Source organism: Notamacropus eugenii, chromosome 2 (assembly GCF_028372415.1).
Source record: "Notamacropus eugenii isolate mMacEug1 chromosome 2, mMacEug1.pri_v2, whole genome shotgun sequence".
NCBI classification, from domain to species: domain Eukaryota; kingdom Metazoa; phylum Chordata; class Mammalia; order Diprotodontia; family Macropodidae; genus Notamacropus; species Notamacropus eugenii.
In genome coordinates, this window is record NC_092873.1 from 513,494,059 (window position 1) to 513,520,782 (window position 26,724).

Consider the following 26,724-nt stretch of genomic DNA (forward strand, 5'->3'; position numbering starts at 1 on the left):
GACCCCCACACTCCGGTGGGGGATGGGAGGAGAACAGAGTATCCTGAATGCAAGGGTGGGGGAGATCAGGGCACAGTGGGGAAAGAAAAAGCACTACCAAAGGATGATAAGCAGGGGCAGTGGTGTGGGGGGAGGCTTACCCCACCATGGAGATGTCTGGGAAGAAGGCCCAGCTGGTGAATGCTCCTGGCTTCGAGCCCACCAGGAGCGGCCTCCCTTGGCCACCAGCTATTCCTTCCGGCTATTTAACTCAGCCCCCGCTTCCCCCAGGGCTGCTCCCAATCTCTGTCCCTGCCGCCGAGTCTCTGATGTCCACTGAGCCCCCCTGATCAAGAGGCAACAGCTTCCATCTTCTCTGGTGCTTTCCAGGGGACAAAGGAGATTCATGACCCATTTTTGACTCGCTGTTCTCCATATAGGACAGGCCATCTCCAGCCTCCATGCCCAGAATGCACTACTCTCTCCTCCTCTGCCTGCTGTGACTCCAGGCTCGCTTCACCTCTCTTACAAGAGGCCTTCCTGCCATCTCCCACCCCAGTGGTTAAGCCCACCTCCCCTCCACACCGCTCCCCAGTTATAGTCAAGCTCTTCTCAGCAGAATGGAAGCTCCTTGAAGGCAGGGTTGTCTCATTTCTGTCTTTATACTCCCACTGCCCAGCATAGTCCTGACACATACATGGGAGAAGCCCAATAACTGCTTATTGAATAAATGGACCCTGGGCATAGTTTAAAAGGCCCCACAACCAAGACTCATTGCGTGTCAAGTACAAACAGTCACAGGTGCCTCCAGGAACATAAGTCTAGAAGTAGAAGGAACATCAGAGTAAAATCTAGTCCAGCCTAATGTTAAAGACAAACAAACTGGCATTTATTCCTTCTGGGCAGCTAGACAGTAGAGTGAGTACAGAGGTAGGTCTGAGGGCAAAAAGATCTCAGTTCAAATCTAGCCTCAGACACTTACTAGCTATATGACCCTGAACAAGTCACTATACCTTTGCCTCAGTTTCCTCATCTGTAAAATGGAAATGACAATAGTACCTACCTCCCACAGTTGTTGTAAAGACCAAATGAGATGACAGTTATAAAGTGCTTAGCACAGCACCTGCATACAGTAAGCGTTATATAAATCTTAACTGTTATTAGCCATTAACCAGGTCTCTACCCAAGTTGTACCCTGCACCCCCTCTGCCTGGCACCTCCTCTTTCTTGTGGAATCTGCCAGATCAGGAACTTCCATCCCAACCCGAATCATCTGCCTCCTTCTCTGTGACATCAGAGGAAGGAAACCACTCAAATCCACTTGGTGGGGATTCCATTCATCTGTATAAAACACCTGGTCCCCACCAGGATGCATGGGCCAGGTCACAGGGGCAGCCTGGTAGAGGACCATCTTGGGCTTGCCACTCCTCCCTGGACGCCTGGGCCTGAGGTTCTGATGGCAACATCTGACTTTACTTTCCTTGTCCTTGGGTTCAACTCTCACAAGTTCTTCTACCTTTCTTGGGTTCAGTTTCCTCATCTGCAAAATGGGGAAGTTGGACTCAGTGACCTCTAAGGTCCCACTCACCTCTATGAACCTATCATTCTTCCCCTGTTGGGAGTGGTGGCTGTAGCCTTGGTTAGGGGACAGCCTCTAGACTAGTGACCTTTTGTCATTGGCCCTTGCTTCCCTACTCCACGTTTCCAGCCTCAGGGGTCTCCAGAGAAGCCACAAAGTCCTCCTTTGTCCAAGAAGCTGGATGAGAGGCCCCACTTCTGGAGTCAATGACCTCTCACCCTAATTTTTCAAAGCCCCAAAAAGGGGCTTCCAAGGACCAGGAGGCAAACCAGGAAATTCAAGAATCCCAAGTCAGAAAGGGACCTTGAATGGTCAACCAGTCCTGCCTCAGTCTTGGGCAGGTTCACAATTTAGACATGGAAACTGCTCCTCCAGAACAGGCCGCCTTTCACCTCCAGCCATCTCTTCCCTGTGAGGTCATCTCCAACTTGTCATTTGGTCATTTCAGTCATGTCTGACTCTCTATGGCCCCATATGAGGTTTTCTTGACCAAGATCCTAGAGAGGTTTGCCATTTCCTTCTCCAGTTCATTTTACAGATGAGGAAACTGAGGCAAACAGGGTTAAGTGACTTGCCCAGGGTCACACACACCTAATAAGTGTCTGAGACTGAATTTGAACTCAGGGAGATGAGTCTTCCTGACTCTGGGCAGAGTGTTCTGTACATTATGGAGCCCCCCAGCTGCCCTATCTTCTACGTATATTCTGTATATAGTCATCTACCTGCTGCCTACTCCATTAGACTGTGAGCTCCTTGAGAGGGGATCTTTGGCATTTCTTCGTATCTCCAGTTCTTAGCACAAGGCCTGGAACACAGTAGGCTCTTAATAAAAGCTTGGTGACCCTGCCTGATCTGGAACACCTCGGGGCTATTTACAAGCCTATGCCCATCCATACAGTCACTTCTGATTGCCACTCCACAACCAAAGGGCCAAGGGCTCTAGAGAAAGCCTGCTTCAGCAGAATATTCCAGAATCATGACAACTATTCCCCTGGGGGTAGAGGGTGGAGGCCTCAGAGACCACCTGTGTCAATCCATGCACAACAGTCCCTTGGTAACATCACCAGCTACTGCTCATCCTGCCTCAACCTTTGCTCCTCCAACAAGGAATTTCAGAAAAGTAACACAAGAGAAGAAAAGGCCACAAAAATCCTCATCCTCTCTGGATATGATCCATGGAACCGAGCAGAGCAAGAACTAGACAAGAGATCTACAAAAGCATGGTTTGTCTGGAGTCAACCTTCCCAGACACATTCACGCTGTCTTCTCTGAATGCAGCTACAAGAAGCTCTTTACAGAAATAAAGACAGACAAATAATTAGAGATCGTCATTGTTCATGATTAGGCTGCATCAAGAAAATAACAATGATAATTCTAACAAAATCAATTAACAGTTTTAGTGCCATATCAAACAAATTTCCAAGTAGTTACTTTATGGAAATAGACAAAAGAATGATAAAATTCAAAAAATCTCGAGGGAAATAACGATTTGATGCTGGTAAAATAATAAAAAAGCTGATCAAAGGAACAGATTAAGTAAACAAGGCCATGAAGCAATTAAACATAAGTAGCCGGAGTTTTCAATCGTTTTCAATCTACCTCCCAAACTCCAATCACTGGAGTAAGGACTCCCTATTAAATAATTACCACTGGGAAAACTGGAAAGCAATTTGGCATAAAAACAGATTTAGCTTATCATCTTATACCATACACCACAAAAAACACCACAAAAAGATCAAATAGTAAATAAATGAGATGAAAATAGAAGGAAGGAGTTTCCACAACTATGCTTAGGGAAAGAATGCTTAAATAAATAAGTGATGGAGGTGATGATGAAAAATATGAGGGACAATTTCAGTTACTCAAAATAAAAAAGTTTTTGTGTGAACAAAATCAGTGCAGCCAAGGATGAAATCTTAATAGAAAGGACAGACGGTATCAGGGAGCACTGAGATGTTGGGAACAAAACGAAATATCTTCTTTAGAAAATTGAGTTTGTGATCTAGTTACAGCACCAGCTCAAAGGAGAGCAGTCTTTTCTACATTCTGTAAAAGTACAAGACCTTGCCCGTAGGAAGAGCCAAGAATGCATGAGAAGTTTACACCAATAATACTGGGTCACCATAGCAAGGCCAGGAGGGTGAGCACCCAAATATGCCAACCAAGGCAAGGATGATGCAGCAAATTACCCCTGAGAAGAGTTAGAAGAAAATGTGGTCCCTTTTTTCAAATTCCTAAAGGGCCTCCCCAAAGATAACGGACAAGATTTCTGCTTAACTTCATGGACAGAATGAGGAGCAGTGGGTGGGTAGAAGTTACAGGCTCGTCACTTCAATTTGAGAGAAAACTTGCTTAAAACGAGGGCTGTCCAAGAGCCCCAGCAGCGAGAGTCTTCAAACAGATGCCAGATAATCACCTGTCAAAGACACTGTGGACAAGGTTCACTCTGGATGATGGTCAGACTGGCTTACTTATGAGATCTCTTCTGTGATTGCTGTAGTTCAGCCTCAGGGACTGAGGGGCATGCCCAAGGTCAAATAGCTAGCAAGGAACAAAGTGTGGCCTCTACCTCAGGCCCTCCAAATTCAAGCTCAGGGCTCTTTCAACTACCCTTGAAAGTTCTGTTCAACGTAGACTCATGGATCCTAGATTCAGAGGTGAAAGAGATGCTCAGATGCTATCATTTTACCCCCATTTTACAGCTGAAGAAACTGAGGCCCACAGAAGTGAAGACACAGCTATGACTCCCTGAGGCAGGATTTGAATTTGGTTCTTCCAGATTCCAATGTCCACTGTGCCACCTAGCTCCCACCTGGAAAGCCAGTGGAATAATGATCTCATCAACATGACTATTCTCACCAACAAAAAAACCTGCCTAATCAGTTAGGTGGTGCAGTAGAGTGCCAGGCAGACCTGAATTCAAATCCAGTCTCAGATACTTACTAGCTGTGTAACCCTGGATAAGTCATTTAACCTTGGTTTGTTTCAGTTGCCTCAACTTCAAAAAGGGGGATCATGACAGTACCTACTTCATAGGGTTGTTGTGAGGATAAATGAGATGGTATTTGTAAAGTATTTAGCACATAGTAGGTGTTTCCTCCTTCCCTTCCGTGTCTGACCATTCTGGGTAAAGCTCCAGAGAGCCACAGAATCTCTTCCCATTAAATTGCACTTGATTTAATCCAGCCCCATCATTCCAACCTGCCAAGATCTCTTTGGACCTAACTCTGTCACTTAATGGGTCACCTTGAATAGATATCTCCATTTGAGATACATCTCCACTCCAAACATTCATTTAGATTATTTGTGCCAGACCTGTGGTGGGGCCTTACAAGCTCGTATTGGTGTGATCAGCCACAGTCAGACACGCTGTACCTTGACTCCAACACAGTGAGGTCACTTTGACCATTCCCAAGAATGAAGGACAACCAACCAACCAAACAACCTCAAATCCGCTTCCTGTCCCAGCTTGAATAAGTCTGCCATTCATGTCCTTAGCAAAGTCACTTAATAAAAATACCAAACAGACCAACTCAAGGTATCTAACATGCTAAGATGAGAATTAACAAGGGAATGCAGACGAGACAGTTAGGAAATGTGGTTGGTTTTCTCCCCCAGCCACATGGAAGTCTCTCCCCCTATGGATGTGTTACCAGTTTGTTCTTCCAAAGCCCACAGCCCTAACGAGGGTATCCTCCCACAAACACCCAGACTGAGAGACCAAACTGTAGGCCTAAATATAATCTAAGCATCGACTTCTACTCTCAGTCTGGCACCTGCACTGATTGAGAATGATGAAGCAGAACCAGAAAAACAATACACGAGGCAAGCAGAAAAAACACCACAGTGAAGAGGACTTCTACATCGTTGCACTGACCAGCCTTGGACCCCGAGAGGAGACAAGGAAATGAGCCTCCTGGCTCTTGTAAAGAAACGAGGATCCAGGGCTAAGAAAGGCTGTCCAATGTGGCTGGTATGTCCTCTGCTCTGCTTGACTCTATCATCTTTTTTTTCCTGGAATGTCCCTTCAACAAACTGACCCCTTCTCCCACGGGTGAGTTCCTCCATCTTGTGGAGGGACCCAGGCCAGCCAGCCTCCATTCCCGCCCCAGCTCTGTTCCTGACCAGACTTCAAAACTTTGCCTTTGCTTCTATCTCATCCTGAAACTTTCCTCAGTATCCGGGGCTTCCTCACCCACAAACAGTCAAACATCTCGGTGTCCTCCTCTCTCTCTCTGGAATATTCCACTGCCAGACCTGCCACCTTTCCTCATCGGGGAGTTTATGCTAAGGCCACCCATTTTGCGAAGGGGGCCATTCCAGTCCTACAAACTTTCCAAACTCTAAAATGCCAGTCCCCACACCAGGTACCACCATCTGCTATCTCCCTCCCCACCCACCAGCTTTCTTTAGCTCCCTTTTTGTGTATAACCTTCCCCCATTAGAATGTAAACTCCTTGAAGACAGGGGCCATCTTTCTCCTTGTATTGTATTCTCAAGGCCTGGAACACAGTCAGCACTTAATCAATGCTTGTACCTTTTGCTCCAAAGGAAGGCCCACAGGGTTAGGATAAGGCACAAATAACTGTCATGATATAAAAACAAAGAGCATTAGAGATGTCCTAGCGCAGAGTGGACTTCAAGGAGAGAGCCCAGGCTCCCCTTGGAGGCCTCCAAGCAGAGGCTGCAAGGCCATTTGCCAAGGAAGTTTTTACTAGAGATTCTTCTCCTGGACCAGGTGAACTATAAGCCTGCTGAGGTCTCTTCCAACTCTCAGTTCTTTGATTCACTGACAGTCAATAAAACTTTTTTAAAAATAGCCTTAGCTATTCTCGGCAATACAGTGATTCAAGACAATTCCAAGCATTTAGGATAAAAAGTACTATCCAACCCCAGAGAAGGAATTGAATGTAAAGTGAAGTACACTTTTTAAATTTATTATTCTTGGGTTTTTTGGTCTGTGTTTTATTTTGTAACATGGCTAATAATGGAAATGTGTCACATGACTGTACAGGAATAATTCACATCAAATTGCCTGCCTTCTCAATGATGGAGGAGAAAGAGAATTTGGAACTCAAAATTTTAAAAAAACAGATGTTAAAAATTTGTGTTGACGTAATTAAGAAAAAAAAGAAAAGAAAAATTAAATATAAAAAAATAATCTGTGGACAATATCTGAACCACATCCTACACTGACCAAATATTCATGGTCCTGCAGGATTACCAAGAACAACCTTGAGGAAAGGAAGAGGCTGGACCTGTGACTTCATGGGAATAGGTGAGGTTGGTCCTCACCTCACATCAAGGGAGGTGACATCTGTGCAACTTGGACAGACCCAGAGCTTCCTCAAGGGCCCGAGAAGTGGCAAGATGTGGCCAAACTCACACAGCCAGGACATGTCAGAGGCTTGAACTTGTACTTCCTGGCTTGGACATCAGCCAGACCTGCCATTCCTTTTTTTTAACTTTTATTTTTAATTTAATTTTATTTTCAGTTCCAAATTCTCTCCGTCCCTCCAGCCCCTACCCAGTCCTAATGGGCAATTCCTTCTACCAGTAGAACCCTCAGGACCTTCTCTACAACTGTCTGTTCTTAAGACAGTTCTAATTGTGTGGGCACCATGCTCCAGTTGGTCTCTTTGTAGCTTCTACCCTCCACTACTAGCTCTGCCCTGTGTGCCTCCTCCACATGAGGACCCTTCAGATACTTAAGGAACCCTCTCACATTCCCCCAGCCTTCTCCTCTCCCAGCTAGGCCTCCTTGTTCCCTTGAACTGATCTTCACGTAGCATGGGCTCCAGACCTTTCTCCAGGAATGTTGCCCTCCTCTGAATATACTCCATCTGATCAACGTCCTTCCTAAGGAGTAGACCACATAATTCCGCTCTTCTCTGACCAGGACAGGGGACAAAGGTCAGTCCTGGCATCATTCTTCTTGTATTGCAGCCTGCCTGTTTTGGCCACCACATCACATCCTCTACTAAGACCCCTAGATCTTTTTCAGATAAAATTCTGTCTAATCCCATTTCTGTGAACACATATTTAAAACTTTTCATTCATCCTTATTAAATCTCACTCTTATTACATTTAGCCCAAGCTTTCAGCAGGGCAAATTCTCAATGTGTCATTCACCAAGCCTTCCTGTTCCTTCTCCTCCTCCTAGCTTGGGTCATCAGTCAACCATCCACACCTTCATCCAAGTCACTGACAGAAACATTAAGCAGAACAGGACCAAGCAGGCATACACCAGTAGAGACCTCCTTCCACACACACCAAACTATTAATATAATATAATTCAACCAGAATTAAGAGAATTCCCTTAATGACACTATTTTCTAGCTCACACTTGTCAATCTCCTCCATAAGAATGAAAGACTTCAAGTGTTTTGCTAAAATCTAGATAAAATATCACCAGTCTAATAACCCAGTTAATAAATGAGACAAAGTAGAGTTGGGACCACTGCTGTAGGTGAAGCCACTTCCTCTTCTGGGTGATCATTAATTACCCCTTTCTAGAGATCTGCCAGAGAGCCACATCAAGATTGTTGACCTGGAGTCTTTGGAATCTGCTCTCTTCAGAAACCTGGGGCCAGATTTCTCTTTGTTCTGTCTGTCCTTGGCCCCTCTCCCCTTCTTCCATAGCCTTCAGCTGTCAAGGTCAATGGCTCAGGAGATTCTGGAACAAGCTTGCCCCTGATCTGAGAGGGTTGGAGAGAGCCTCCAGTAGGAGCAAGGGACTCAACATCACGACCTCAGAAAGCTCTCTGGGCTCTGAGATCTCATGAGCTCATTCCTGTCCTTAAATGCAGGGGACAGAGTAGCCCGTGACAGCATCTGCTCTGTGCCCACATCTGATAATTAGAGATGCCAACTGATGCCCAAAGGTACCTCTGAGGCTGGATAAGATAGCAGAGCCAAGAGACAGAAGCTGGCTGAGTTTGACAGCCCTTCCAAGGGACAAGGGGATGCTCCTAGGAGGCACAGAGAGAGGTCTCTTCAAGGATGGGACTGACTGCCTAATGGTTAGAGCTAGGATGTGGGCAAGGAAGAAAGAGAGGGAGAAACAGGCCTTAGGTACCAGAAAACAGGGATGCAATGGGGAAAGTATCAGAATGGCAGAAGTAGAAGAGACCTTAGAACATAAAATGCTAGAAATAGGAGAGAATTTAACACAGAGAATATGAGATTTGGTTGGGGCCTTAGAACAGAGACTATCAAAGCTGGGAGGGAGCTTAGAACAGAGAACATCACTGTTGTAATATAATGACAAGCAGGATGGTTTCAGAAACACTTGCCAAGATTTACATGAACCGATGCAAAGTGAAATGAGCAGAACCAGGAGAACGTTGCACACAGTAACAGCAACAATGTGCAAGGATCCACTATGAATGATTTAGTGATTCCCAGCAATCCAACGACCCAAGACAATCATGATGAAAAATGCTTGTCCACTCCAGAGAAAGAACTGGAGTCTGAATGGCAAGTGAAGCATACTTCGTTTTGCTTTCTTTATTTTTCTTGTTTTGCACTATTTTGTTCTGTGTTTTCTTTCAACATGACTAACATGGAAATATATTTTGCATGACTGCACATGCATGTCAAATTTCTTGCCTTCTCAGTGTGGCGGGAGGGAGACAATTTGAAACACAAAATTTTTTAAAATGAATGTTAAAGTGTTTTTACATGTAATTGAAGGAAAAATAAAATAGTAAATAAAATTTAGGGGATGTCAAGGCTGGGAGGAGCCTGAGAACAGGGGATGTCAAAGCTGGGGGGGACCTGAGAACAGGGCTAATCCTACTTTTATCTTTCTAGCCCTAGTACCTTGTACAGTGTCTGGTGTACCAGGGCCTTGCAGTGGAGCCTTAACAAACGTTTGCTGACAGTCTGGTTCACATTCCACCCCTCTCATTAGTGGCTGGACCATAAGCACATCTCCGTCCCTCTCTGGGCCTCAGTTTCATCATCTGCACAATAAGGGGATCCAACTAATGCTCTCTAGAATCTCTCCCACCTCTGTCTTGCTCCCTCACTCCCTCTTTCCCAGGGCACCCTCTAAACCATTGTTCCTTCTCCCATCTCCAGGCCAGTGGCTGGCACCAAGCAGCTCAGAAAGGCCACACAATGCCCTCCTCCATGCCACCAATGATGCCTGGGGGCCCATCACCTCACCCACCCACCCACACATCCCTGATGTCTCATCCTTCTGGACAAGATTTCCACTCACTGATGTGGCTGCCTGATTTGTCTGGTCAGCAACCCCTAGCCCCTGACTCCAAGGCCAGATTGGACAAGGCCTGATTCCAGGACAGGTGGGCAACACTAGGCAAATGTCATGCCCCACCCCCGCTCCCCAAAATGTTCAGCTACCCACTGGTCCAGAAATCTGTCCATCCACACCCCCACCAGGCTGAAGTCCGCCAACTGCCCATGCTCATCTCTATATCTCGGACGCTACTGACTTCTCCCCATCCCCTTATTTCTTATCACTCATAGGAGGGGAGCACTGAATGGAAGTCTTTGGGACGTATGACAGCTGCTTTCAGGTATCTGAAGGGGAATCTGACATACTCTGCTTGGCCCCGATGGGGAAGGGAGCTCAGGAAGGAGCAAAGCTTCCTTAGGATGAGAGCTGTCTCAAGGTAGAACAGGAGCTGCCACCATAGCTGGGAGGTCTCCCTCCCTGGGGATCTTCAAGCATCAGGCATATCAGGGAGTCAGCTGGGAGCCTGGGCCAGCCTAGGTGGTCACTTAGGCCTCTCCCATTCCAGCCCAGCCTCCACACCATTCCCAAAACGTATATTCCTACAGCACAGACTCAGTCACATACAGCCCTGCTCATGAAGCCTCTGGGATCAGCTGGGAATCCTCTGCATCTTGCACAGCCTGGCTCAGGCCTCTGTGGTCACATGTGCTGCACATGAGGGTCCTGCACGGCCTCTGGGTTCTAGCCACAATGGCTTGGTGGCCATTTCCTGCGCATGACAGCTCACCTCCCATCTCCAGTTGGAGCAGCAAACACCGTGGTCAACCCTGGAAGGGCCTTCAAGGCCTGGCAGGAGATTTGTCACTTAGCTCCTTGCATCTTCACAACAACCCTGTTATCCTCCCTCTTTAACAGATGAGGAAACTGAAACAGAGAGAGGTAAAGTGATCAGTCTATGATCACTCAATTAGTGCATGAGGCAGGATTCAAATTCAGATCTTCCCGACTCCAGGTCCAGATCTCTACATGCTACACTGGACTGAAATTGTGGTCTGCACTCTGACTAAGCTCAGCCAGAGCCCCTGTTAAGACTTAGATCAATGGTCACCTTGTCCGTGGCCTTTCATCCCCCCACAACTGCTCATCCCCCCAACTATTTTGTATGTTTTTTAAAATTCTGAACTTGACATCGCGAAATAGAGCAGGTATTTGCATATACTTATTATATTTCTTTTATCAATTTATCTGAGGATGTGATGTGGTGTGAATGTGGAAGAGTGTCTGTGAGTGGGTGTTTGTGTGAGTATATGTCTGTGGTGTATGTGATTATGCATGGGAGTATATGAATGAAAGTGTAAGTATAAGTATGTAAGCACGTGTGTGTGTGTGTGCGTGTGTGTGTGTGTGCGCTTCAATTCTTGGGTCTACGAGAATGGATGTCCTTGAGGGTAGAGGTTGTTTCATTCATGACCTGGAGCTCCAGCACTGAGCACACAGTAGGTTTCTCACACGAATGCCTAAGAGGCAGGCCCACCATCTGGAGCCTCCAATCTCATAAGCTCCTTGCTCTGGACTATAAAGGGTCAGAAAGCCTAGATGTAAAAAGGAGGAGGAAAGGCTCTTGGAAGAGGAGTTAGCCACAAGGAAAAGACCCTTCAGAGGCATGCTGGGGAAGTGCCCACCCCACATGGGGTGACTCAAACCACCAAGAGCAGCATGGCAAGGAAGCCCATCAGAAGTCCGGCCACCTCCCCTTGTCCGCACCAGGCAGCCAGGCCAGCTGGAGGGCAGTCACTCACTAAGTTCCCACAGGGCTGACCACCGAGGTCCCTGCCGGCTCTGTAGACCCTTCTGGGGCTTGGGCTGCAGCTAGAGGCAAGCAGGAAGCTGGGAACAGTCCCCAGGAAACAGAGGTGAAAGGGCCTCTTTGTTTCAGGATTCATAAAACCTTTCAGACCTGGCCCCCGCCACCTGTGCCTAACAAAGCCCTGGCCAGATGCTGTAAAACATCTGTGAGGAGGTTCATTCAGCAAATGGAGAGAGTCATGGGAGCCCTCTCCCACACAGACCTAAACTAAACTCCTCCTCTAAGGGACAGGGCCTACCCCTCCCTCATGGACATCCTACATGAAACTTATCAGCTATGGAGGGACCTTGGCAGATCCAAACCCCTCGCTTTACATCTGAACAATCCAAGGCCCAGAAGGGTGAAGGCATTTGTAGGAGGTGACACAGGAAGGAAGCCACAGGTGCTGGGACTGAAAATCCAGGCCTATCATCATTGACCCTGCTACTGCTCCCTCCCTCCCTCCCTTCTCCAGACTCCCCTTTGCTTCTCCATGGACAGAACAGAACGAGGCAGGGGGACTGATCCTTAGCTTCCCCAGCAGCCAGGGACCTGGCAACTCCCCACCCACTTCTACCATACCACAAGAAACCCTGGGCTCAAAAGAAGCCCTATTTTCTGCTGTCATACAGTAAGACAGTAGAAAGGAAAAGAAAAGATTAACCAATAAAAATGAGTCTGCCTCAGCCAGCCCCAGAGGTAGCCCAAATCAGGGAAGCCCCCAGGCACTGAAGGGCAGTGGATATGACTAGGACCACTAGACACTGAATTTGGAGCCAGGGAACATGGGTTCGAAGCCCGCCTCTGACACCACCTCCCTGCTCATCCTTGGGTTTGCCCCTTCCCTCCTCCCAAGACCCTGAGGGTCCCCAAGATCTCCTCTTGTTTTAACTTTAGCCTCCCTTCCCAGAAGGCTGCAGTAAGGCAGACCTGGGGGCCTCCCCGCCCACAGAGGAGCACGAAGACCATAGCCGAACCTGCAGCCTGCAGAGATGGGGAGAAAACTTTCCACTTCACTTAATTGCATTTCTTTCAGTTGCCTTAAAAAACCAATCTTAAGTCACATCTGCTGACATCAGCAAATTCGATTTCCTCCTTTTAAAGTCGCTCCCCCTACCCTCTCACTTCAATCCAGTGTAGTCTCTCTGTCCCTGGAGAGCAGACAGCATCTCTCTCCAGCTCTGCCTCACCCAGAACTCCCCAGGGAACACAGCCTGGGGCTGAGAACACCACCAAGTTGGGGGATGCTTTAGGCATCTATTGGTTCGGATGCAAATGGCCCAGCCCTCTCCAGTTGGGTTAATTATCCTCAGCACCCAGAGGCTGTCAAAAGGAGAAGAGAGGAGCTCTGAAGCCCAGGGGACTTTCTAAGGATACTCCATGCAACTGGGACAAGAGGTGATTTCCCAATCTGAGATGGAAAACACTGAAGAGGCTGCCCAGCCCAGCCCAGTCCTCCACACCCTCACCCTGCAGCAACCTCCACAAATGGTCATTTAGCCTGTGCTTGAGACTGCTATTGGCCATCCACATACATATACACACATGTGGCATGTACACATACATACGTGTTCAATGCGTCCCTGGAATCTGTAAGAATAAACAACTGCTAAGGAAACGTAAGTAAACTAATGCATTGTTGTTGGAGCTGCAAAATGCTTCAACTGCTCTGGAAAGCGATTTCTAATCATGTAAAGAAGGCGACCAAACTGCTGCCTTTCGCTCAGAGAGCTTCTCGCTATGCACATCCCCCAAGGAGATCAATGCTCCAAAAAAAAAGGTTCCATACACACCAAAATATTTATGTCAGCACATTTTGTAAAAGCAAAGAACTGGAAACCACGTTGATGCCTGTTGACTGGATCAAATGACATACGTGAACTTCATGGCCACGACCGGGTAGCTAAGAAACAATGGCCACGATGAATTTGTACAAAGGAACGCGGGAAGATTCCACAGGTAGTGACAGTAAAGGGAGGTCAACAGAACAAGGCAAACAACAGTGGGGATGAGGACAACCACGTAAACGGTACAGAAAACAACAATGAAACCGAATTACAATGGCCAACGTTGGCCCCTAAGAGAGACAGGGAAGGGGGTGTCCCCTTTGCTTCTCTGCAGAGATGCAGAATCATGGGTTTGGAAAACTACCTAGAAAGTCAGCCTGCTGCTCTGGAAAAGCGAATGGGGGAAGAGATGCCAGGGGAAAATGTAGGTGATGTAAAAATGAAAGATAGCGATAAAAACGTATTTAAAAATTAATATTAAAAGGCACCACCCTTCACATCGTTACCTCTCTCCTCCCGGGTCACTGCCTGATGCTCTGCCCTCTTTCCCAATGGTTCCCCCCCCTCCGCCTTCTGCCCATAAATACATCATCCCCACCACAGAGCTGGTGACAAACAAAAAAGGATGGTTTAGGTGACAAATCGGCCCCAAGAAGGGGAACTTCGGTGATTCAGGGCACAGGGCCAGACCAAGAGGCTCACCAGCCAGCCCTTCCCATTGAAGCAGGGGCCAGCCTGAGAGGCAGCCCCAGGGAGAGAACAGAGAAGGAAGGGGAGGAAGGCACAGGACAAACCAGAAAGATTTCTCAAAGGGTTCTGCTCACCCAGGCCCCCAGGAGCATGGAAGAAACCAGGCCAGGTCTGAGGGAAAATCAGCGCTTGGGATAGAAATTGGGTTACTAAAAAGGAGACTGTGACCTGCCTTCTTTTGCACCTCTGGAGGCTGGGAGGGCCCTAATTCAGGCCATCCAAACTCCTGGCCCCAGGCACACACGTGCCCACCAGTGAAGGGCTGGCACTGCACTCAGGTGGGCAACTCTCTACACAAAAATATCTTTACTGTTTCACCCACTCCAGAGCCCCCAGGCCTCTTGGATCAGCGGGCCAATTTAATTCAGCTTGATGAGTATCTACGGTTCGCAGAGAGCTCCGTGCTCAGTTCCGGATAAGAGTCCCAACCCCATTTCATGTTTGTCCAGAGGAGGAAAAATGAGGGCCAAGAGCAGTCAAGTGACTCATCCACAGTCATGCAGGCAGATCTGAGACTTGAACCCAGAGAAGTTCAGCATTGGAAGGGACCTCAGAGCTCACTTAGTCCAACCTGCACTGAACTAAGAATCTCTTCTCCAACATGGCAAAGTGGAAAGAGCACTGGCATCAGAGTCAGAGGACCTGGTTCAAATCCTGCCTTGGAGATTGACAACACGTGTGACTTTGGAGAAGTCACTCCATCTCTCTAAGACACAGTTTCCTCATCTGCAAAATGGGGAGGTAGAACCCCCTGACCCCTCTGGTCCCAGTTCAGAATTATTTCCATTTTAACTCTGTGAGGGATCCAAGGAATGAGACCCAAAATGAGATGAGATAACTAGAATATACAGCACGACTCTCAGTTCCCCAAAGGGAAATCTGAAAAGTCTTCTTGGAGGAGGCCATGTGAACCAAAGAACTACATGAAAGTCAAATCCCAGGTCTGTGCAACCTTGGAAAAGTCAGTTCCCTCGTCTAGGTCAGGTCTGCCTTCTATCAAATGAGGGAGCTGGGAGTGATATCCCCTTGAGGTCATTAGGCTGATATTCTCCACTTACTAGGCACCCAAACCCCGAGAGTTTTCAAAGTGAAAGACAGCCCAGGCCCTGGGCTCCGCAGTGCCCTCTCAGCCCTCTCAGCCGGAGCTGAGAGATCCCAGGCCAGCCAGGGAGCATGCCTCAAAATAAGAAAACACCACTGTGCAGACCTCAGCTCCGACCTAACTATGGAACACCTTCATGACCTTGGCATCTGTAGGCTTAAAGGATTTAGAGGAAGAAGAAGGAGGAAGAAGGAAGGTCAAGGCCAGTGCCTGAAGGGGCCAGAGATGGGACCCTTCCTTTCTCAAGAAGCAGCCCCAGGCTAGATCTCACGGGCCATTTCCCTGTTCCAAGAATTTAAACAAATCTCCTCTCTGCAGCTTTAAGCTTCCAAAGCACTTGGAAACATCTACCTTTGCAGCTTGTCACTGGGGGGGGGGAGGGGGGGAGAAACAGCATGAACCCATTTTATGGAGGGGGAAACAAAAGCTTAGAAGACTTTCGCTGCTGCTAGGATCAGAAAGGCAAGGCCAAATCTGAACTCGGAGCTTGGCAGAATCTCAGAGGCAGGGGTCTATGTCATAGGCCCCTCTGGGTGGTGGGAGAAGCCTGTGTGCCTGGATTCTAGTTGCATGACTTTAAGTGACTCACTTCTCTCTGGGCCTCAGTTTCCCTGCTCTCTCTGTAAAAGGAAGAGGCTGGATCCCATAACCTCTAAGGTCCTTTCCAGCTTTAAACCCTATGGTCCTATAGGTCCCCTTCCTGGGTAAGGCATGTGTGGGGGCGCATACACACATGCACGTACATGTACACACACACATACACGTACACATACATACGTACACACACACACACACACACACACACACACACACACACACACACAGCTGAGAGGGAGAGATGGGATGAGAAGGTGGCCCAAGGCCAAAGCATTCTCCTGCTCTGAAGGTGCATTTCCTGGAGTAAGTGTAGATGAGCTTTAATTATGTATGAGGGCCCAGCACAGCAGGCCGGCGTCCACAGTCTGGACTGTGTGGCTAATGAAGGTCTAGGCCCAGAGACTGTCACACACTCGAGTTCTCTCCCTCGCCCCCACCCCAAACCCTTTGATCTCTCTCATCTATGTCTCTGTCTCTCTCCCTGCTCTCTCCATCCCTCTCTCTGCTACTGGAGCTTGGCTGCAGGCGGGCTGGATATGGGGGAGGTGGGAAAGGCTGACAAAATGAAGGCAGACACTAATGAAGGTGAAAATGAAGCCAGCCATCCTCATAGAAAATCAAGTGAATTATCTCCTGGACTCAGCAAGATATTCCAACTAGCACCATGGAATGAGGGCCAAGGATTGCTACAGTACATTAAGATCTCACAACCAAGAAAGGGAAAAATCTGAAAAGCAAGCTGGAGCATGGAATGGCAGAGCCAGAAGGGTCTAGCCCTTAGTGCAGAGAACACAGACTAGCGGAACTGGGAGGGACCACTAAGCACAGAACGTTAGAACGTGAAACATGTGAAGAAGAAGTCCCCTTAGAACAGAGAATGTCAGGGATCCTGGGGCCTAAGATGTCAGTGGTAAGGGTAGGAGGGACTTTGGAGCAGAGAATGCTGGAGATCGGGAAGGATGTAGTGGTGCTGGGGTGGCTTCCTACAGGAAGCTTTGGGCATTCTCACCTGGATCAGTACCTCCCTTCCCCCATCAGACCTCACACCCTCCATTCTCAGAGTTTTAGGAGCAGGAGGGGAAATCTCATTGTGTGTCCTCATCTCCACCTCCCCCTGAGGCAACGAAGAGGAACATTCTCCCTCCAGTCTCTGCCTCCCCTGGGCTTCCTTCATGCCCCAGCTGAAAGCCCACCCTCTCCCACAAGCCTTTGCCAGCCCCTTTCTGTGACTGCCTCCAAATCCAATGTCCATAGGGGTCTAACATGTCGTCTCTCCTGTTAGACCAGGGGTTCCCAGGGATAGCAGAAACAGCCTTTTACCTCTTCACAGTGCCAGACACACAGTAGGGACTTAAATGCTTGTCAACCAGATGCCTTGAGGTCAAGGACTAAGTGTTATCTGACTTGTGTTCCTCCACACCCCAAATGCCAAGGTGCTCTCCACACTCCACAGACACTGGGACATAAAGAGGTAGAGAATTTGAATCACTTCATTGAGCCCCCTCATTTCTGGAAGCACATATTAGGTTCAAAGAGCAGACATGATTTGCCTCAGTCTATCCAGCTAGCTCCTTTTTTTTTTTTTTTTTGTGAGGCAATTGGAGTTAAATGACTTGCCCAGGCTCACTCAGTCAGTAAGTGTCTGAGGCTGAATCTGAACCCAGGTCCTCCTGACTCCAAGGCCAGGGCTCTATGCACTATGTCACCTAGTTTCTCCCCTCCCTCCACCCCCAACTAGCTCCTTGAGGGAAGAGACTGGCTTTGCTTTTTAAAACTAGATCTCCAGCTTAACACGTGCTTGGCATACAGTAAGCACTTAAATGGTTTTCCTTCTCTCCTTCCTTCAATCCTTTCCTTCTTTCCTCCATTCTCTCCTTCTTTCCTTCCCTCCTTCCTAACAGAGCTGAGTCCATACCTCTTTCCACCAGCCCAGGTCCCCCTCCTCCTATTTATTCAGAACCTGCAGATCTCCAAGGGTTAGTTTTACCCTCTTAAGTCTTTCCCCTAGAAGTCTTAGGGGCCCTCCTCCAGGGAGGGGGTAGTGGGGAATACCAGTTACCCAGGAGAAGCGAAGATTCTTGAAGGTAGGCATCTTTTCTAAATTCTGTCTCTGTATCCCCCGCATGATCCGTGTTACATAGTGGTACTTAACAATATGCTTGTGGATAGCACTAGGGAGGGGAGGGAACAAACATTTACTGAGCGCCTACTGTGTACCAGGTGCTGTGTTAGTGCCTGATCTCATTCAATCCTCACAACAATCCTGGGAAAGAGATGCTGTCATTATCCCATTTCACAGCTGATGGTCACCCAACTAAGTGTCTGAGACTGGATTGGAACTCAGGTTTTACAGATTCCAGGCCCAGAGCTTTCTCCACGGCATCCCCAGCTGCCTAAAGACCAAAGGCTCAGCAAGGGCCCAGCACCAGAAATCAAAAAGGCTTGGGGACCATTTGGACAAACTGATTCCCCTTTATGTGCCTCTGTTTCAGAGGATACAGAAGGAAGCTCTGAGATCATAGACAGTCTAAATGACCCATCATCCCAGAGGTGAAGAAAGTGAGATCTGGCCAGGGGTTGTCCAAGGTCACACAGGGAGTAAGCATTAGTCAGAATTCAAACCCAGGTACTCAGATTTCATAAACAGCACCTTTTCTAGTAGGGGACTGGATTAGTTAGTTTCTAAGACCTTGTATAGCTTTACATCCCTGGGTCTTTTCCCCCTCTCCCCTTCCATCACTCATGTGCATGAACACACTCTCTCTCTCTCTCTCTCTCCTACCACCACCACCTGCTGACTGCAGGAGCCAGGAGGCAGCTTTGTGGAGCCCTAAGTCTGACCTGGCTCTAAGTCAGCTTCCTCTGCTCTGGCCTGTGGCTCCCAGGTCTCTTCCGGAGCTTTGAAATGCTTTCCAAGCAGGACAGGAGTGGCTGCAGCTGCCCCCCTCAGCCCCATCCCAAAGTAGCCTCCACCTAATTCCTACACCATTCCTAGGTCTTGACCCTACTAAGGGCTGACCAGCCCAATCAGTCAGGTTTAAGTCCTACTAAGGGCTGGTCAGCCCCAATCAGCCTCAAGTTGGGTCATCTAAGAATGAAGGAGGGAGATGGGGAGATATGGCAGAACAGAGTCTGCCTCCCAGACCTGACCTTCTTTCCATAACAGGGGTACCCCACCCCTCAATCTTCAAGCTCCAGCCCTTCCCTTTAACAACAGTCTCCCCACCTTCCCCCCACTCCCCTTTCACATTTGGAAAGGAAGAACCTGCTCATCTCCATCCAGCAACACAAAGGCTGTTTTGTCAGGTAGTGAGCTCCTTGTCATGGAAGTGATCCAAGCAGAAGCTGGATCACCAGCCTTAAATCAGATGGCTACAAGGGGCTTCCTGTATGAGGTGAGAGGGGGTAATTGATTCTGTCTGAGATTCCTTCCAGCTCTCATTCAGCTGCCTTCACTCCACATACGCATTCTTGGGGGCCTGCTCTCCCAGTACAGCAGTTTCCTATGCCTTTGTTGGCTTCAGAGAGGTATCTGTTTGATTAGGGAATCTTAAAAAAGTCAGTTGAGGGGCCTTAGAGGTCATCTCTTCTACTTTCCCCTACCCTCACTTTACAAATGAGGAAACTGAGGCCCAGAGAAGAGAAATTGACATGTCCCAGGTCACAAAAATACTGGACTCAAACCTGGGTCTTTTCCTCTTCTCATTCAGATACACATCCTCCCTATCAGCAGTTTTTCCATTAACTACATACAGCCTCCAAAGTAATCTCTGTCTGTCTGTTCTTGACTGGAAGCTGCCTGAGGACAGAGATTACTTCTGTTTCTCCCAAGTCAGTGTCAGCTACCTGCCGGCCCTCTTCCGAATCTAGTTTCAAGATCAGAGATTATCTGGCCTGGGACAGAAAAACCTATCATAGTATCATTTCTACCACCCTTCTCTCCAATGCTCCAATGCCTCAGTGGTACAGAGGTGATCCTTGGCAGGCCCCACCTGGCTGTCATTGGGACATCACTCTTGATAAGAGTGGACAGGCTTATCACCAGAAGGCTGGCCAGCAGGGGATGAATCTTCCAAGCCACAGAAACTTACAAAGAGCATGTCAGTCCCGCTGAGGGGCCTAGGTCCCACCTTGGCCTCCTGCCATAACAAACTACTGCTTCTCCTCCTGACCCCTCTCCCTGGACCCTGGGGTAATTGTGGGGGGGGCCAGGCAGGGATGCAGAAAGGATAGAGGACAGGCTAGGCAGCATCCAGCCAGGAAGGAAGAGGGTTAAAGATTCCGCTTGGGCAGGGGCTAGAGGGAGTCCAGTGGTGATGAGATCAGGGAGGAGAGCCAGGGGATGCTGGGGAGGCCCCACCCCCATGCCAGAGAAATAGTCTGGTCTCCCGCTGCTAACCCGAGCCCACTGGCTTAGTGACTTCCCTGTGTGAACTGCTTTCTCTCAATGCTGATTGTCCTGGCCCGGCGGGTGGGTCCTTCCCTGAATTCAGACAGGGCCTTGTTCTCCCCCACCCAGAACTGGAACTGTAACAGAGGCCTTTTTCACCGTCCCCCCCATTTCCAGCTCCCATTGACAGCTCTCACCCCATACTGGGCCCTTCCAGGCCAGGCGCCCGCTGGGATGAGGGGCACACAACCCTGTGAGGGCCTCTCACCCCTGGTTTCTTCCCAGGCCTCCAAGACCCTCCCCTCACAGCAAGCCCCAGCATTTCTATGCAGAGGTACTGTTTGCAAAGCCCAGAGCTCCCAGAACCCTGAAAGGTGGGTGGAGAAAGTACAGCTGGCCCTCTCTTACTTACATAGAAGAATACTTAGATCACTACCTCAAAGTTGGTACTGGTGAGGACACTGAGGTGGTGTGACTCACCCAAGGTCACACAGTTAGAAAATAGCTCAGCTTCCGGCTTTTGGTCCAGGTTCTAACCATTACACCACACTGCCTTTGGATACCAAAGGTGGTAACAGAACCACAGACTGACAGAGCCCAAACGGACCTTTGACAGCCTCATTTTTCAGATGTCGGCCCCCTTTGCTCCCCTTGCCCATACCCATACGCTCCATCTCCCATCCACTCCCTCCTCTCCTGTCTCTTAGAATCTCCAGATGACTTTAACGCTCAACTCAAATTCTATATTCTAGGTGAGGATGATAATGAATAACCCTAAAAATATTTACATAACTCTCAAGGGCGACAACAGGCTTTACAAATGTATCATTGATCCTTAAGACAACCCTGGAGACAGGTGCTGTTATTATCCCCCATTGTCCAGCTGAGGAAACTGAGGCTCAAGGTCACTCAGCTGTTAAGTGTCTGAGGCTGGAAGTCTTCCTGACCCAGGGCCCGAGGCTCTAGTCACTGTACCACCCACCTGGAAGGAAGGAAGGAAGGAAGGAAGGAAGGAAGGAAGGAAGGAAGGAAGGAGGGAGGGAAGGAAGGAGGGAGGGAGGGAGGGAGGGAAGGAACGAAGGAAGGAAATCTCTGCAAACAAAGAGGCTGAGACTAAAATCAAGTGAAATGACCCAGAGAAGTGGATGAGGCCCTAACCAGTAGCCCAGGGGCTTTCCTGAGCCTGGCCAGCACTTTGATTGGCTGTATTCTGGGGCTTGAGGAGATAAGAGGTGGAGGACTGGCAGGGTCCTCCCAGAGGAAGATACTTTGTCTCTAGTTCCTTATCTTTGCTCCCAGAGGGCAGGGACCAAACATTGGCCTCCTTTCCCAGTCAGGAGAAAAAGGCCTGCATGGTTAAGTGCCTTCCAGGTGCTGACTCCCTCTCTCTCTCCTAAGTCTCCAACCCTCCCTTTGCTGCACTGCCCCCTGCACTGGCAGGCAGTGACTTTGGTGTGGCTGCTAAAAAGCTATTCCATCCGGTTTCCTAAAAGTCATTTCCCTTTTGAAAGAGACACAGTTTAAGCTGAACATTCTAAGCCTACCCTGACACCCCTCCCTCCCCCCCACAGCTACTTTGCATTTAATTAAGAATATAATCATAGATTAAGGCTCCAAGCTCCCAGAGGCCAGGGGCTGCTTTGCTCGGACAACAAACATTTTAACGCATAGAAGAAGGCTCAATGCTAGGGATGGGGACACCAAAAAAAAAAAAGGCAGGATGGTGTCCCCTCCCCTCAAGGATCTCTCAGTTTAATGGGGGAGATAAGAGGCAACCCTCGGTGCTGACAGGATGTATGAAGGAGGCATGAGGGGAGATACTAGAATTATGGAATTAGGGAGGTCTGCCTGGAGGTCTTTGGCAGAGAGCTGAAGAAAGCCAGGAAAGCCCAGATGAGGAGGGAGAGCATTCCAGGCATGGGGCAGCCCGGGAAAGCTCTCAGCCTCCTGCATTGGAATCGCTTTCCTTTTGATCCTGATATCAGACTATATCTTTAAAGATAATATATCCTTGGAAGAGTTCCACAGGCTTCCCCAGACTGCCCCGGGGCTCCAAGATGCACAATGGCTAGGTAGCCCTGTCTAGGCCACCTCTGTGCTCGGGACCTTGGCCCACAGAGGGGCCAAGAGGCCGAGCATTCTGTTACCTGGGCTCTTACCAGCCCCCCAGTCCAGGCCTGGGCTGGGCTAGCGGAGGACCTGGCCCCCCGGGGTCACTGCCGCTGTCCTGGCCACACCCCAACACGGAGAAACTGACGAGTCACCCGCCCACGAGGGCCAGCTCACTGCTCCCTTCTCCCCTTCTCCCCGGAGATCTCTCCCCAAGCCGTAAACTCCGAGCTGGGCCAATAGAAAGCTGCCACAGCCCGGCCCGAGGCCCCAGGCCCCAGGTGTTTCCAGGAATGCGGCACCGCCTTTTCCTCGGGTCCAGCCCTTCCCTGCTGGGCGGTCCCCCCTCACCTCCAAGATCCCATCACCTCCGGAGGTGACTTGTCAAAAAAAGGACCGTGGGAGGGGAGGGGTGCGTCAGGGGCGTGGTGATGGAGAGGAAGAGGAGGAGGAGGAAGCGAGCCCGGGAAAGGAGAGGAAGGCTGGGTCCCGGCGTGGGTACCAATACTACAGCCGCCGGGTCCCAGGCCGACGATTGGCCGGTCCGGCCACGAGGCCTATCTGGTGTTGCGAGCCCAGCCAATCAGGGCCCGGGGGGAGCCCATTCATTCACAAAAAAGGGGAAGGGAGCACCGGCAGCCGGAGCCCGGCCTACAGCTTGGAAACCCCTACGCGGCTGGCTGAGTCACCCACGTTTCCCAATGCCGCCCCACACACACACGTGTCTCGGCTGGGCCACGCAGGGCCATGGCACCCATCGCTGGGCAAAAGAACCAAGGCCACGGGGGTGGGTGAGCCAGGCCGGGCCAGGGGGTGCCCGAGGGCAGCCCCTGATCTCCTCCCCCCTGACAGGAAGGGCATGGGCACCTGAGCATCGCCAAGGGTTGGCTAAGCCTCCGGGGGGAGCGAAGGTTGAGGGTGTGGACCAGGAAGCCTTGTAACGGCTTCCCCACCGCAATTTCCCCACTCCTCCCCAGGAGCCTGGGTTCTCCTCGCAGAAGGGCTGCCCAGCCAGCCACGCAGCTCGCCCTAGGGCTGCCCCTCTTCGTCCCTCTGTCCACTCACGGCAGTCATCCTCGTCACTGTTGTCCACGCAGTCATTGTCCTCGTCGCATCTCCAGACTGAGGGGATACAGCGTTTGTTCCCACACTGGAACTGGTTCTCCTCGCACTCCTTGGCAGCCCCTGAAAGGGAGGGGGAGAGCATCGGTGTGAGAATCGGCTCCCCAGGCCGGCCCCCGCACGGCCCTGCCACGTGCACACAGCTGGGCAGCGGCTCATCGGGGGCCCAGTCACCCCAAAAGCACCTTAAGCTCCTATGATGGCCCTGACCCAGTGCTAGGCACCAACACCAAGACAAAAACCAGACAGTGCCAGCCCTATGGAGGCAGTTCAACCCCTGCATATTTTGCAGATAGCCAAGTGAAGCCCAGAGTTTCAGGCTGGCTCTCCCTCGGAGCTCCCCTTCCCAGTCTATGCCCCCCACTGTTTTGGTGGTTGGGGGGAGTGAGGAGATAAGTGAGGGATGCAAGCAAAGAGGGTTGATGGGGGAGGGGCCCCTTCTCAGCAGCCACAAAGGCCAGAAGCCCCCAAGAACCACTGATCCCAAAGGGGGCCAGAGACCTCCCTCCCCTTTCAAAGAAGAAAAAACACCCCCAGGAGGGCAGTGTCACTCCCTCCCCTCAGAGTCCCTTTCACCCCTGCCCCTGCCAGACAGCTTGTCCAGCCAAAGCAAACTCATCTTTCCTCATACAATCCTGGCCTAGATCAAGGTGGGGGCATCTCTAAGATCTCTCCCACCCCACTCCTGCACTCTCAGAACACAAGGGCTGGACACAGAGCTCACTGCAGTCCGTGGAGTCCTGCCCCGCCATATACACACGTGTAAGGATGCCAACAACAGAAGTGAAAGAAAATGAAAGAAGGAAACTAACCCAGCAGCAGCCCTTAGATAAAGGACTACAATTATCTGCTAACACCCTTAAACACAATTGTGGGTTCCCTTCCAATCCCCCCTCAAAAGTTTTCTGTTCTCTCTTCACAGAAGCACCCTGCCTGCCCCTGGATGGGGGTGGGGAGGACCCTGGCAGTATCTGAGCCTCCATCCCTGGTTCTGAGAAGAAGGGGCTTGAGGGATGGGAGGGGCAACTGATGGGGGGGTCATGAGAAGTGCCCCTTACACTCCATCTTCGTTGTTGGGGGGGAGAGGTGAAGGGAATATTACTTAGTTAAGAAAACAATTCTTTCCACAATGCACACCCCCCTTGACTTTCCAAGGCAATCCGGGAGCAAAAGTTCCCATTCTGGAAGAAGATGGGGGAAGGAAGGCATAGACAAGGACCAAGGCTAAAATAAAGGGGGTGAAATAAAGATTCCCACCCCACACACACACACCCCCACCCCTCTCGTGGGCACTCCATTCTAGGAGGATGTGTGTGCATGAGGGTGGGAGGGACATCATTCTCTCTCAGCTAAGATGAGGGGACAAAGTTAAGGGAACTCCCCATAGAACTTCCACATGGGCCCAAAGCCCCTAATCTTGGGTATTATGTACCGCATCCCTAGAGGGAGTATGTCCGGAAGGGGCAGAGATATGAGAGGGAACATCTCTTCTCCTTCAAGGTCTGATAGTGAGAGGGTCAAAGTTTAAAGGTACTCCCCTGCCCCCCAGCCCTACTAGCCTAGTCCGTTACTGAGGGAAGGAGGGGCAGAAATTCAGGGGTAACACATCTTCCCCTCGACCCTGGCCCCGGTCCAGGCAAAGAGGAAGGGGGACCAAGGTAGGGTAGATTCCTACCCCAAGAGTAGGTTGTAGGGTAGGCTGGCTCCATCCCGGGGAGCACCCCCATCCTAGGGGAGCCGTGTGCAAGGCCGGGAGGTGGGGGGGGGAGTGGAGAGGATGCAGACAGAAGGGAGGGGAAATCACGCCCCCCCACCGCCCCGGAGGATGAAAGGGACAAAGTTAAGACATCTTCCCCGCCCCCCTCCGCCAGCTGCACACCCTCAAAGGCCCCGGTGCTGGATGGAGGGGCTGGAGGAGGGCGGGGTGCTCAGGCACCGAGGGGAGCGGGCACCACTGCCCAGAAGAGGATGAAGTTCGGGTCTCGGGCCCCCACCCCCAGACCCTCCCCCAGCGCCCCCTCCCCCCCTTTCTGACAATGGCCTGTGGCTAAGGTGGAGGAACCCCAGGCAGGCTTTGTGCGGCGGCCCGGGGGGGGGGCCCGCACCTCGGCCCCGCACCCCGGCCCCGCACCTCGCCCCCCCCGCCCCCAGCCCACGCACCTGGGGCCAGCAGATGCGGCAGCAGCAGCAGCAGCGGCAGCAGCAGCGCCGGCAGCAGCGCGGGCCGCCCCATGGCCGGGGGTCCCGGCGCCCCCGCAGCGCCCCGCGCCCTCAGCCGGCCGAGTGCGGACCGCGGGGCTGCTGCGGCGGGCGCGGGCGCGGGCGCGGGGTCCGGCTCGGGCTCCGGCTCCGGCTCGGGCTCGGGCTCCGCCGCATTTCAAGCAGCCTCCGCGACGCTCCCCTCCCCGGCGGGCGGGGCGGGCTCAGCCTCCGCGCGCGGCCCGGCCCGGCCCCCCGCGCCGCCGCCGCCCCCGCCACGGGCGCGCGGCCCCGCCCCCGGAGGGGGTCGGGCAGGGGAGGGGCGGGGCCAGCCGGGCGGGCACGCTCCGTCCCCTCCCCCTCCCCCTCCCCCTGCCGAGGCCCCCGGCCATTGGTGATTCCTCGGCCTCATTCGCGACACTCGTCGTGACGCGCACGTCGCGAGGACGCGGCCCCCTGCTGCGCTTCCGTCCTGTAGTCAGCGCGGCGGCCGGGGGCGAGGGGCCCCCGTGGGCCTGGGCAGGAGCGCCCCCCCCCGTGGGCCTGGGCCGGCGCCCCCCGTGGGCCTGGGCAGGAGCGCCACCCCCCGTGGGCCTGGGCCGGCGCCCCCCCGTGGGCCTGGGCAGCAGCGCCCCCCCCCCCGTGGGCCTGGGCAGGAGCGCCCCCCCCCGTGGGCCTGGGCCGGCGCCCCCCGTGGGCCTGGGCAGGAGCGCCACCCCCCGTGGGCCTGGGCAGCAGCGCCCCCCCCCCGTGGGCCTGGGCAGGAGCGCCCCCCCCCCGTGGGCCTGGGCCGGCGCCCCCCGTGGGCCTGGGCCGGCGCCCCCCCGTGGGCCTGGGCAGCAGCGCCCCCCCCCCCCGTGGGTCTGGGCAGCAGCGCCCCCCCCCCGTGGGCCTGGGCAGGAGCGCCACCCCCCGTGGGTCTGGGCCGGCGCCCCCCCCCGTGGGTCTGGGCAGCAGCGCCCCCCCCCCCGTGGGCCTGGGCCGGCGCCCCCCCGTGGGCCTGGGCAGCAGCGCCCCCCCCCCCCCGTGGGCCTGGGCAGCAGCGCCCCCCCCCCCGT

At 51.6% G+C, this 26,724-nt stretch overlaps 1 protein-coding gene across 8 annotated transcripts in view; it reads right to left on the reverse strand.

The window, feature by feature from the left end:
• Positions 1 to 25,827, reverse strand: part of LRP8 (LDL receptor related protein 8) — a 129,593-nt gene extending 103,766 nt beyond the window's left edge. For 2 of the 8 annotated variants that reach the window (XM_072649507.1, XM_072649505.1), the window contains exons 1-2: positions 25,628 to 25,824; positions 23,411 to 23,530 (exon numbers count right to left, since the gene is read on the reverse strand). In XM_072649507.1, coding sequence (XP_072505608.1) covers positions 23,411 to 23,530; positions 25,628 to 25,700 — 193 coding nt within the window. In that variant the 5' untranslated portion in view covers positions 25,701 to 25,824. Of the gene's footprint in view, positions 1 to 10,551; positions 10,666 to 23,410; positions 23,531 to 25,627 lie in introns of those variants that run through there. The other 6 variants (XM_072649504.1, XM_072649503.1, XM_072649506.1 and 3 more) reach the window with 6 other exon arrangements.
• Positions 25,828 to 26,724: the final 897 nt, after the last annotated feature.